Source organism: Centrocercus urophasianus, unplaced genomic scaffold (assembly GCF_019232065.1).
Source record: "Centrocercus urophasianus isolate 14NV4802_14NV808 unplaced genomic scaffold, USGS_Curo_1.0 seq_21, whole genome shotgun sequence".
Taxonomy (NCBI): domain Eukaryota; kingdom Metazoa; phylum Chordata; class Aves; order Galliformes; family Phasianidae; genus Centrocercus; species Centrocercus urophasianus.
Window position 1 is genome coordinate 20,939,092 of NW_024884767.1, and position 13,694 is coordinate 20,952,785.

Consider the following 13,694-nt stretch of genomic DNA (forward strand, 5'->3'; position numbering starts at 1 on the left):
CCTACTCATAGCAACAGAAACAAGCTTAGCCTTTTGGATTAAGAACAACCAAGTCTCATGGCATCTACAAACACAATGGTTTGGCCAGAATCCAACACAAGTTGATTGTATGCACAAGGCTTGTTTCAGTTCTATGCCCTGGAGCTCCCTCCTGGCATTAAAAGCTCTGGAGTATAGCTCCTTAAAAGACTTCCAGACCACAACCATACAGCAGTAGCTGTGTCCTAAACTTACCCTCCCTGGCATAGCTTCATCATTCATCATGAGCAGTGTGTCTGGTCGCACATATGCTTTGACTCACTTTTAATTTCTCTATAAAAATATTTTATAAAGAATCTAGTTATGTATAGAACTAGATTTCATTACTCGACAAAGGACTATATAAATAAATGCAGAGAACTCCAGATGTGATGCACGTCTGAAATTACTGCCCCGAGAGCACTGGTTACTGGCTGAAATCCTGAAGCCTGTAGGGTACAGCTCAGGTATGACAATTACTTTCTTCTGCTACTAAAAAACTATGTAGTTATGTGCAGATATGTCTCACATGATACAAGCCCTTGACTAATCTCAAGGGAATTTCATGCATTTTCCAGCCCTTACCAATGAAGACCATGGTATCTAGCCTAGTGCATTATATAAGAAGGGATGGATGTGCATCGCACTGTGCTGATTTTTCAGTTCAGTGAGCAAGTCAAAATTAAGCAAATACTCTTATTTCAATTAAAACTTCCATGCAAAGTCAGGACCTGTCCACTGAAACTCAAGGATTAGTTAATTTCCTCAATAACTACATTTGAAGCTTTCAGATGTAAACTTTTCATGTTGTTTCTCTCTTTCTTATTTGTTTGTTTGTTTTAAAATTCTATAAAGACAATGATACGCTGATTAGTAGAGCTGGATAATCAAGTCCATTTTTGATAATGTTTTATGACCATCTTTGAGGAAAGGATCAATGTCTTCCTCAGGCGGCACACGTATGCCTGAATTCTTTTTTTTAAAGAGCATTACAACTCCCTTCTTACAGTCTCCATATCTCTGGTTTGCTTCATTAAACTGTATTTCCTACTAGAAAGCAACCCTCTTCCCTCTTCCTCTGTGATGCTGGCTTCTTCCATCACTACATAAATCACATACTTCAGAAAGTATTCTCTTCACCTGCCTACATCCACTTGACACCGACCTGTTTTACTGTGCTGGTGTACCTCTTCTTGCTCATCTGGCTGCTTAACCTCCTATCAGTACAAAGCTCATAGAAAACCACCAGATTTTGAGGTCAGACCCCAGGTGGCAGAGTACAGCCATGCAGAGAAAACTAGGGGATGGTTTCAGCTTGAGAACAAAGCTGCAGTAAGCTGTGGTCTGGCTGCTCTCTTCCAACCCAACCAGGAGGCTGCAGAAGTCAGATCAGATTGCCCAAAAGCCAAATTCCCAAATGAAGTGTTCAGACTTCTGAAACCAGTCAGGTGGTTTATTTTTCCCATTAAGACTTTTCATCTCTGGGAATTCATGGCATTCTCTTAAAAAGAAGTCGTTGTTATTTCCAGATTTTTTTTCCTCAATATCTCCAAAACGCTGCAAACCTCAGGGGAGTGTTCTTCTCAGAGAGATTGGTGATGCAGTGGCACAAGCTGCCCAGGGAGGTAGTGGAAGCACCATCCCTGAAAGTGTTCAAGAACTGTGTAGACGTGACATGGAAGGATGTGGTCAGTGGGCATCATGGGGGTGGCCAGATGGTTAGATTAGATTATCTTAGTGCTTTCTTCTAGCCTAAATGATTCTATGATTTTATGATTTTTTCTTACCAGCTCTTTCCAGAAAGCAGTCATGATGCAGAAAGTGTGTTTGTGCTGTTTGTGCAGAGAGAGTGGTTGAAAGTGGACAGTGTGTGGTGGGGGTGAGTATAAGGAATTGTCATTTCCTATGGTCAGTATCTACATGATGTATGACACCTTGCCTGGATTTATCAAATGCTACACAAAAAAGTCTAGTTAGCTTCAGTCTAGGTAACATCACTGCATTTTCCTCTGTCTCCTTCATCTGCTTGCTTATTCTAAATCCACAAAGCTTAATTTGCTGCTCAGGGCTCTACTACACTGATTTGTTTTCAGTCTTCTCATCTCCTTGCTGTTCATTATCATGCCACTGTTATTTCAATACAAATGAAGGTCATACACTGTGTGTTCGCACCAGATGCTTGGGGTGATTTCTTGCAGTTAGTCATACAGCAAACAAGACAGCAAATTACTAAGACAAGGAAGAAATGTGGTGCTTTTGCCACCTTCAGGAGTTACAGATTGTTTTAAGCTATGAGCATAAGACATTAGTGGTTCTGACTAGAAAGAGAAAAAAAGATCAATCTACTGCATTTTCTGTCATCTGCCTATGTATCCTCAGTCACTGCCACTTCATTTTTCTGTCTTTTTTCAAACTGTTTTTAGTGTTTTTCTCCCCTCCCTTTCATGGTCCTGATGGGAGCTTTGCTGATGGCAGGGCTTCTCTCAGAATCTTCCATCCAATAGAAAGCAGCCAGTTCTTCACAGTGATCTATGGTGTTTTTCCCGAAGTTAATTGTCTTGGATGAACTTCATCCTAGACAGAAAAAAAAGAGCAGTTTTATTTCTCAAACATCTGGTTCTATACTTCAATAGCTTTTGAGCTGAGACGAGATTGAAAATACGGCTCCATGCCTCTGCAGTTACCATAACCAAGAAGTAAACACAAGATCTAACCCTGAATTCTCTCTCTTCACAAACATTTCATGTCTGTGAAAAACTAGCTGGACTATGACAATGTTCTTTGCTTTCTGCTGCTGAGACCTAATAGAATGTACAGTGTATCCCAGCTACAGGAAAACTTAAAAATGGATAACTTTTTTCCTGTCCACGTTATCTACTTAGTCTCTTTGCTATCTGTATACTACAGTAGGACAGTAAGGGAGTCTGTCCTCAACCTCCTGTTCTCCTCCCTACTCTTTGAGGAACTCTGCCTGTGAGCAACTATTGCCCGCTGCAGAGTGAGATGGCGTCTGCCCAGCATGAGTCCTGCTTCCTGCCATAGGAATAAAAGGATAGTTGGAATTCATTATGCTGGGGCTGGACGTTTCCTGCATCCTCCACAGATTCAACTTATGAATCTGGAGCATTTTCAGAGGGAACAACAGTGTATATCTCATACTGTGAATGCATTGGGTCATTTCTGTCATTTCATAAGCGTTCACCAAAAGCCTTCAGCACTAAATGATTGAAATGACTTGACTTAGAGCAGCTCTGAAACAGTCCAGAATGTCAGATGCAAAAACTGATGCTTCCAGCAAAGAAGGAATAGCAGTGGGAGGTATCCAGACTCACCATTGCAACTACCTGATCTTTACAATCACCTTCATCCCCCACTATTCCACAGTGTCAGCAACACTGCAGTTGGTCACAGTGAAAAAGCTCTGCTTTTCCTATCATTAGCTGTGTTAATAAATCTGGATAATATACTGCTTTCTCAGCCAGTGTTCAGTGATAAAATCAACAAAGCAAAGCATCCATCTGGAATCATATCACCCCTCAGGGTTTCTGTTTTATTTACCCTGTTTCTAATCAGCCCTTAAAGTTTATCTGGTTCCACTCAAGCAGCAGATCTTACAAATAATTCTAAAATGAACCATGTTGCTTCTCTGACATAGAATAATGTCACAAAAGATCCATAAATGGTGCTGGAAGCTCCTCTATTTCTGAACTGCAAGACTGTGCCATTATTTTGACCTAGGCAATGCCAGAGTATGTCTGCAAGAACAAGTAGTTGTCACTGACTTTTTGAAGAGCTTCTGGGTCTATGTGCTGTATGTGGTCTGTATTTGCTATGACAGCAGCACCTGATCTACTTCTGACAACGATAAGACAGCTTGACAACTTCAGATGTTAGAACAGCTGTCCAGGTAGCATGTTACATCATGTCTCCTTTGGCAAAAGGAAGAAAATCAGGAGAAGAAGAGCACATATTTCATGTTTGAGAGGGATCAACTGAGAATCTGGAGCAACTCTTCTTTTCACACATAGTGGCTGAAGATAACAGCTTTGAAATCATACGAAGAGCATCTAGTGAAGTCCAGAGCAGATCTCAGTATTCCTGTGGAATGTCAGAAGCTTTCCAGCTATGCCTCAGAGCAATGCAGCACCAGATCCCATATTCTTTCAGATGCATTCTGGTCTGGGATCGCTTTTCTTAATCTGAGAGCTGACACTGCACATGGTAAAGTCATTTGTTGAAGCCTCCAGGGTGGCCTCTATATGTGAGGGAAGATCTCAGCAACGAGAAATTCTTAAGTAGGATTCAGAAAGGTGATTAGTAAGAGATGCTGAATATTTCCCTTCTGATGTACAAATGAAAGGGATGAGTTTGTGTGTGTGTGTGAGAGAGAGAGAGAGAAATCAGATTCACATTTATCTCCACCAACAGTCATACATGGGAACAGGACTTTCTGAGACCAGTAGCTTCAAAGCTGTAAGTGCATGTATGCTTATGAGTGGACCCTAAAATACTGGGAGGAAAATGTTTACTGGCTGGACTGTAGCTCAGTTGCTATGACACTGCTTTTTTCCTGAGCTACATGTCATGGGTGAACATCTCTAATTTTCTGTGGCAGTACTCAGCTAATTTAGTGAAGACCTAGAAATAGAGTTCACTGATTCTTGCTTGTGTTGGGCTGGAATAGGATGAGAGGAGGCTGCAGTCTACAGGGAATGTTACAGATCCCAGTCTGTTCCTGAAAGAACTGTTTTCCCCGCTTTCTAGCAGATATCTATAGAATTTTCTGACCTCACTTCCCAAGTTTACTGCACTCAAAGTTTAAACTGTGAATTCCCATTGCCTGGGATCTTAGAAGTGTCAGGTATCACAAAGTTCTTTTCAGATTCAACAAAGTATGTAATTTTATAAGGGTCTATAAAACATACAAGCCAAAGACCTTCTAAATTGAACATTTCAGGCCAGAAAATCTTATTGAAGGCACTAAAATGCATGGAATTTACTGCAGTATTTAGTGATTTATAACAGTAATTAGACCAATAATATCAGCACTTCTAGATTTCTCTTGTATGGGGCATGCTGGAGTCAGATCAGCCAGCTCCTCTCAAGCCTGAGTTCATAGTTTGCAGTGCTTCCACCTGACTATTGGTTCTCTCGTAAGTAGGTGTCACAGTGACCTGTCAATTCGCATCACCCACAGGAGCATCCAGCTGTGAAATGTATTGTATCACGGAGAGCCACGTCTTTCTCTTGAAGCAATTGCAGTGCTGGTTTTTGGGAAGAACCTCATTATTATGAACAAGTGTTTTGCTGCTGAGGCAAAGAGAAACAATGTTAATAAATGAAGATGGATAAAAACAAAATTTGCCTTGAAGTCTTTATTAGATTACTGACATTTTCTGTAATCCAGGTTGAGGTGGTGGTGGAGGCTGCAGTTCACGGTGGTTTCCAAATCTCTTTCTAACAACTAGACATAATAGTCCTTGGTATTTTGCCTCAGCTGTCTTCAACAACTGCCTTTAAATGCCATTAGCCCTATGGAAAATTGTTCCTTGTAGTCTTGTGCACCAACCCCACCTCTGACATGAGAGGATGTATGCAGGGGATCACAGAATCATAGAATCATAAGGTTGGAAAGACAAGATCATCTAGTCCAACCGTCCTCCCATCACCACTGCTACCACAAGGTACTAATCCATATCTGTTAGTTCCTCATCCAGACACCTCTTGAACACTGCCAGGGATGGCGACTCCACCACCTCCCTGGGCAGCCATTCCAGTGCCTGACCACCCGCTGAGAGGAAAAGAGTTTCCCTTATGTCTAATCTAAACCTCCTATGGCACAACCTGTGACATTTCCTCGGTTCTGTTTGTTGCCTGGGAGAAGAGGCCAAACCCCTCCTCATCACAGCCTCCCTTCAGGAAGTTGTAGAGTGCAATGAGGTCTCCTCTGAGCCTCCTCGACTGAACAATCCCAGCTCCCTCAGCCACTCCTCATAAGACTTGTGCTCCAGACCCCTCGCCAGTTTCATTGCTCTTCTCTGAAACATTCCAGGGCCTCAGTGTCTTTGTTGCAGTGAGGGGCCCAAAACTGAACACAGTACTCAAGGTGCAGCCTCACCAGTGCTGAGTACAGGGGATGATCACCTCCCTGCTCCTGCTGGCCACACTGTTTCTAATGCCGGCCAGGATGCCGTTGGCCCTCTTGGCCACCTGGGCACACTGTCAGCTTATGTTCAGCTGAGCATCAACCAACACCCTCAGGTCCCTTTCCTCTTCACACTCATCCAGCCACCCTGCCCCAAGCCTACAGTGCTGCATGGGGTTGTTGTGCCCAAAGTGCAGGACCCGGCACTTGGCCTTGTTGAACCTCATGCCATTCACCTCAGCCCAGTGATCCAGTTTATCTAGATCCCTCTGAAAGGCCTCCCTACCCTCAGGCAGATCAACATCATCTCCCAACTTGGTGTCATCTGCAAACAATGATGAGATGCGTCGAGGAGATAACAGTTTCAAGTCTCAGTTCTGGGATTCAAGGTTTTGATTTCTTTCCTGTGCAGTAGGTTTAAATTTAGCACTCCAGCAAGGGTATTCTCATAGAAACCAAGAGGGCTAGCCTTAAGAACTGAGGAGGGTGCTGAGTAATGCACCCTTTTGGGCAGTAACAAGGTGTGGGAGCAGAAGGTGGTGGTGCCACAACCATACTTTCTGGGGGTCCACTGATACAGGTATCAGAGAAGAGGATGTTTGGATGAGATTCCGCACTTTGTAAATGTAGCTCATGATCAAGGAATGTTATTTGCCTTTTGTTTTTCTCCACTCCTGACCAAATTTTCCTTTTACTTGCAGCTCAGTATTTCGCTAGCATCATGGTCATTGTTGGTCTGTCTGTGGTCGTAACAGTGCTGGTTCTGCAGTTTCACCATCATGACCCACAAGCAGGAAAGATGCCCAGATGGGTGAGTAGATTTGGTAGTAAATATTCAATAGCATTTAAAGAAAATTTGAAAGTTGTGGCAAGCTGACAAGGGACAGATGTTATTCCCCATTAACCTCAAGTGTCAACTATAAACAGTATGTTTTACACTATTATGTTTGATAATAGAGAGAGAACAAACATACTAATTTGGGGTTCTCTTAGAAAAAACATCAGTTGTTTGGGTTTTCTATTTAAACCTTAAACAGGGGTAGCTTGATTCATGGCAGAGTAATCTTTCTTCGCACCTGCTTTTCAAGGGCTGGCCCTGTGGGCAACACTTTTGATTTCTTATCCAGCAGACACCTCACATTTATTAGACTGAGCAGTTTGTCTGTTCTGTTCCCTTACAGAGAAGGGAGCAGCATTACGTTTTCTATTTAACGGCAGAGCTGTGATCTCCCAGAACAAAGGAAAGAGGAGAAGCTGATTAGCTTACCCTGTCTTACAAGCGAACCTGTTACAAGCTGGCTCCCAGAAATGCTGGAAAACCAGGAACTTCAATGCCTCTGCACTGAATACTGAACCCAACTGTGCTTCTCACAGCTTGGAGCAGGTTCCTGTTGCACCATCAGCAGAAAGGCAACACTCTTGGCCTCAGTCTGACTGCACTGACATCACTGACTCAGAAACTGCCATTTGCTGAGGCTGAATCCAGTAGTCTGGGTGGAAAATGAATTTTGTCTACTTCCATCTGATCACTTCTCAGTGCAGTTAACATGTGGACACACCTTCTCTACAGCAGAAGGCTCTGTTATCCTTGAGGTCTGGCACCTCTCCCAGATGCCTTTCAGTGGAGTGTATTTATTTTATATTTTGAAGTTAAAACATTTTTTTTCTCTCTCCATTACTGAGAATAGGTTTAGAATATGCAGAATATGCTTTGCTGTTAAAAAAAAAAAAAGAAAAGCAATGGAAGTATAAGCAGATACAAATAGTCATCTGAATATCCCAGTTTCACAGGCGTCTGTTTCTACAGCATCCTGTAGCATCTCATTTGCCACAGTTGTCATTCTAGACAATTACCCTGACATGATGTTAAACATCACATGATTACCAATGTCAGCCTGAAAACTGAAATGCTTTCTAATTTAGCTTCTCTAAAAATAAACTGCAGCATCAAAGCAAAATAAAAAAAAAAATTAAAAAGGAAGTCTAATACATATTAAGCTTTCTAAAAATTACTTCTTGATTTCAAGACTGGAGCACATGAATACATGGACAAAGTACACAGCAGTGTAATAGCTCCCAGGAGCAATTCTGCCATTTCTTCTGCTTCTTGAGAAGCCTAGGCACAATGGCTCACATTAAATATGGTCATAGATCCAGCAAGTCAGCTCTTGCTCTGTCTCAGTAGAGCAGGAGATCTTCTCAGGCCAAGTGGGTGTGTAGGAACACACAAGACAGGCATTATCTAGGAGGGAGTGGAGGGCAGAGGGGAATGGTGAGAGGAAAGGGAGTGGGTGGGTCTAGACTTGATGTTGTATAGATCTTGTTTACTCACCACTGACCTGTTGCTAAGTTTTGGGACTACCTATTGGTCTGTGCTTCTCAACATCAGGACCTAAGACTGCAAAGATAAAAACTACAGAGAAAGAAGACTTGTATGTGTACTCTGGGTTCTTGCCACAAAGCTGCTGAGATCCACTGTCAGTTAGCTGAAAAGACTGAGAGCAAGGAGCTCTCACTCCTGAAGAACCTGACTCAGTGCCCTGACTACTGAACTGGCACATATTAAAAAAGCACAAAAATGCACAAACAGAACAAACAAACAAACAAAAAACCACCACAACAATAGTGAAGTAAAAAGTATAGAAAGGCTATAGGGAAGGTCAGATGATAAACTGTGACAGCTGTAGACCAGGAAAGCTGACAGGCCTGTGGGATCTCGAGAAAAAAAGTGAATGCCAAATTTGCGGGGATGAGTTTGACACCACAGAAGTGGGTATTATTCCTCCACCAGTAAAAGGCCATGGTTCAGTTGTTAAGATTCACAGCATATTTTCCATTTTTATTTTTTCCTGTGCACCTATTTCAGGCAAATTACATTTTTATTTCAGATACATCCTTACAGACTTTTGCTCAATAATATACAGGAATTTAAGATAACTATCTGCAGAATCTAGGAAATTACTTGCTTGAATTTTTTCTCTGCAGTTCCAGTCTCAGCAGGTATCCTTACCATCCAATTACTCTCCACTGACTGGATGTTATTACAGGATTGTTTTTACTTCCTATTCAAATGCAAGTAACTGCTGGGAAAAGTTCCGGGGAAAGTCACTTTTTTATAAGTTTTATAAGGTTTATAAGGAAGCAACCCCGAAACTAGAGAGTTTAACTGACTGCATTACCTACACACCTGATTTATAAACTTTTCTCCATTGAATGGTTTTGTTTCCCTGCTCATCTCTCATCTCTCAAGAACTCTGTGTTTGGCCTTTGGACCAGAAAAGGTATCAGACAGGAGTGTTAGCATTTAGCCTCTCTGTAGCTTCACAGATGATAGTTTTACCCTCCTGTCTATTAATCTTTTGTTTCCTAGAGAGGAGCTTAAATTCACGGCATTCAGCCGCGGTATTTCTTAGTCATTCAGTTCAGAAGTGGGGGTTGCTGTCTACTTGGTACTCCCTCCACTCGCTGTGGAGCAGAGCACTAATGAGAGTCCAGCTAATTAGCACTTTGAGAGTAGATAATATCAGGCATGACTCTCTGCCCCATCAATACGCCTCTGCTGACAGCCAAAGATACTGCATTGTACATGAGAAATACAGGAAGATCAAGCACAAAGCAGGAAGGGGGCTTTGGGGTTCATTGGTTTTTAGGTTTTTCTTTGGATATACTTATATTTGGACCAGTTGATGCCATTGAACCAGCAAGCATAAATTTGTGCAGAAGCTTACTTCACTCCTCTCAAGAAGTGTAGTAGCTGGAGACCAATTTTCTAGATTTTCTGTGATTGGAACTGAGAATATATCTAAAGCAAAACAGTGTGATGCTTAGGGGAGGACCCTGGTGATCACAACAGCGATAGGCTGTTTACCCTTGAGGTGGCCTCACCTACGTCCTTCTTTCACAAGAAACCCGGAAATGACTGTGCAGATGAGAACGCATATTCATCCTACCCAGGCTGTTTTCTGACAGCCCCAGCGCTGCATCTGGGTTGAAAAGCACCACAATGATCATTTAGTTTCAACTCCCCTGCTATGTGCAGGGTCGCCTACCACCAGACCAGGCTGCCCAGAGCCACATCCAACCTGGCCTTGAATGCCTCCAGGGATTCAAACTCCTTGAGCAACCTGTTGCTCTGTGTGAAAAACTTCCTCCTAATATCTAACCTAAACCTCCCCTGCCTCAGTGTAAAACCATTCCCCTTGTCCTATCACTATCCACCCTGGTAAACAGCCATTCTCCCTCCTGTTTCTATGCTCCCTTCAAGTACTGGAAGGCCACAATGAACTCTTCCCAGAACTTTCTCTTTCCCAAGCTAAACAATCCCAGTTCCCTCAACCTTTCCTCACAGGAAAGGTGCTTCAGCCCTCTGATCATCTTAGAGGCTCTCCTCTGGATCCATTCTAAGAGCTCCACGTCCTTCCTGTACTGGGGGCCCCAGGCCTGGATGCAGTGCTGCAGATGGGGCCTCACAAGAGCTGAGTAGAAGGGGACAATCACCTCCCTCTCCCTGCTGGCCACCCTTTTTTAATGCAGCCCAGAACACAGTTGGCTTTCTGGGCTGCAAGAGCACACTGCTGGCCCATGTCCAGCTCCTCGTCTACCAGAACCCCCAAGTCTTTCTCTGCAGGGCTGCTCTCGTGGGGTTCTTCACCCAGTCTCTATAAACACCTGGGATTGCCCCAGCCCAAGTGTAGCACCCCGCACTTGCGCACTTGGCCTTAATGAACCTCATTAGGTTCTCTTCAGCCCACTTCTCCTGCCTGTCCATCTTGAAAGGATGTCATGGTTTTATGATTTTTGGTTATCAGAGTTGCACACCATAACATCATGTAATGCACTGGGGGGTATGTTCATATGGTTTTTCGCCTAACATCTCTTTCCAGAGCTAACAGATATATTAAAATTTTTGAGTAAGAAAGTTTGCCTAAGCCATTACTTTAACACTGTTAACATATTGTTAGCAATTAACACCTTATTTTGCTCCATGATGTTTCACCTTGTGTCCATAATATGTCATATGACACTGTAATTAAGTAAGTTTAATTAAATCCGGTATGGATTTTTTTAAGTTGCTGCATTACATTTTTCTGTTTATTTTTAGTGACTGTGCAGGAAATAATGAAAGATTTAAAGCCCTCAAGATAAGCAGAATAATTGGAAACAGGAAATAGCCCTTCAGGATAAAGAATAAATGATTCATTAGGAGGAGAGAAGCAGAAAGGCTTGCAGAAAATGGCATAAGTCTGCAAACCAGCAGAACTCTCACTATAGAATTTCAAAGTTGTGTAAACATCTTTCACAGACCATTGCTTTGGCTCTTTATTATTGTTATTCCCACTTGTGGTAATTAATGCCTTCTCTTTTCTGAAATTGTGCTTGTCTTTACAGTTGCAGCTCAAAGTGTCAGCTGCAGTTTCCCCATCCCTGCATCTGCACTGTGCAGGGGAACAACTCAACCTGTATCTGAAACCACCATAGAGGCAAAGTGTGGTGATGACTTCTGTGTGGCTGTAGTGTCTGAAGCAGGATCACAGAGGGAGTCTTGCTCTTTCTGAAACAAGCACATTTAGATTCCTCAAGCGAAAAAAAACAAGTTTGTTTATTTAAACAACAGGGATGGGGGAGTATGCTAAAAATAACTATTAATCTGATGTGGAATTTTTTCAGCAGAATCCAAACCTTTGTTTCTCAGTTCTGTAAGTATTGGTCCTTCCACGCTATCTGAGAAGTGGTTGAAAAAGAATGCAGCCAGTTTTATGCACATTTGCAGCGGTCTAGGATTATTTGCAAACTGTAGGACTTTAAAAATCGTAATGTAAAATTTTACATCCATTATGCTTTGCACCTGCAGAGGACATTGAACATCTGTTTGTTCTAGGCATATCCATAACGGATTTGTCTCAGGAAGAAGCCAGATGCAAAACTACTACATTTGAAAGCAGATACCTCATGAAGCAGGCAGTCATTCCAGCAGAACGTACATATTGACTGTGACAATGACTAAATGTTTCAAAAACTGCTAAAATGGACAAAAATTCTCTTTCCTTATGTTATGTTCCCTTTCTTTCAGGTCCGTGTCATTCTGCTGAACTGGTGTGCTTGGTTTCTACGTATGAAAAAACCCGGGGAAAATATAAAGCCCCTCTCTTGTAAATATGGCTATTCCAAGCACCATCCACGCCTGAAAAATACAGAGATGAATGTCCTACCTGGGCACCAGCCCAGCAATGGCAATATGATTTATAGCTACCACACAATGGAAAATCCATGCTGCCCCCAGAACAATTATCTGGGTAGCAAGACTGGAAAGATTACTTGCCCCTTGCCAGAAGATAATGAGCATGCTCAAAAAAAGGCTTTAATGGATACCATCCCAGTGATTGTGAAGATACTGGAGGAAGTTCAGTTCATTGCAACGCGCTTCAGGAAGCAAGATGAGGGTGAAGAGATCTGCAGTGAGTGGAAGTTTGCAGCTGCAGTCATAGACAGATTATGCCTGGTTGCATTTACCCTTTTTGCCATCATTTGCACATTTACAATACTCATGTCTGCTCCCAACTTTATAGAAGCTGTTTCAAAGGATTTTACGTAAGCATTTCAAATATGAACACAAAGAGCTGAAAGATAACTTTAAAGTAAATATCATCAGTACTATTGCTAGATAATTTAACTCAAAACAGAGAAGTGTACTTTTATGTGCTGACATACACAGAAGGGGATAAAATTAATTTCAGGAGATAATTATTTCTGATGTTAGTAATAGTAGTTACTGAATAGTATACATACTGACCTCTTACTTAATTCCCAGACAACTTCCACATATAACTATGTTATCATCTGCTACAAAAAATAGAAAAAATAATCCAAATCCACAATGTATTTATTAGAAGTTAACACCAATGTAAATGTGTTATTTTATCTTTGTGAACTTTTAAATATTGTAATAATTTAAAAGATAGATTAATGACTAGAAGCAGCATTTTGTGGTTTTCAATATCTCTATGTTTTGTCATATTTGTTTAATGTGGCTGTGACATCTTCTTCTCAGATTTGACAGGCATCTCTCTGCAGCTTTATGAGGCTGCATACTGCATATAAGAAAATAAACTATTATCATGTTAGCTCCTAATAGTGCAGTGTCTCATATTACTTCTTTTGTTAGTTTGTTTCCAATATAGAAAATGTTGGCTGTTGAGGATGGAAAGAAAATTCATTTTCCACGATGACAATCATGTATATTTTTAATGGCACCTTCCACCCTACTCATCATTGCTCCTTAACATCTTAATTTGAAATATTTCTGATCTGTGATGCGTCACAGTTGCCAACCTAGAGAGATTAAATCTATATAATTAGTGCAAAATTTTAGCTTCACATCATCTGTAGAAAATTTCCTATTGATTCCTTTGGGGCTAGATTCCACATTTATTCCCCATAATCTACACAACCCTTAAACAGCATTTTATACACGTTCTTTTATTACTGTCTGTTTTCAAAGGATTGCATAAGAGATTATTTATCATTATTATTA

At 41.6% G+C, this 13,694-nt stretch overlaps 1 protein-coding gene across 1 annotated transcript in view; it reads left to right on the plus strand.

The window, feature by feature from the left end:
• The window catches only part of LOC122162580 (neuronal acetylcholine receptor subunit alpha-7-like), a 60,014-nt gene extending 47,259 nt beyond the window's left edge, over positions 1-12,755 (plus strand). The window contains exons 9-10 of the mRNA XM_042822998.1: positions 6,865-6,974; positions 12,234-12,755. Coding sequence (XP_042678932.1) covers positions 6,865-6,974; positions 12,234-12,755 — 632 coding nt within the window. The remainder of the gene's footprint in view (positions 1-6,864; positions 6,975-12,233) is intronic.
• The last annotated feature ends 939 nt before the right edge of the window (positions 12,756-13,694 follow it).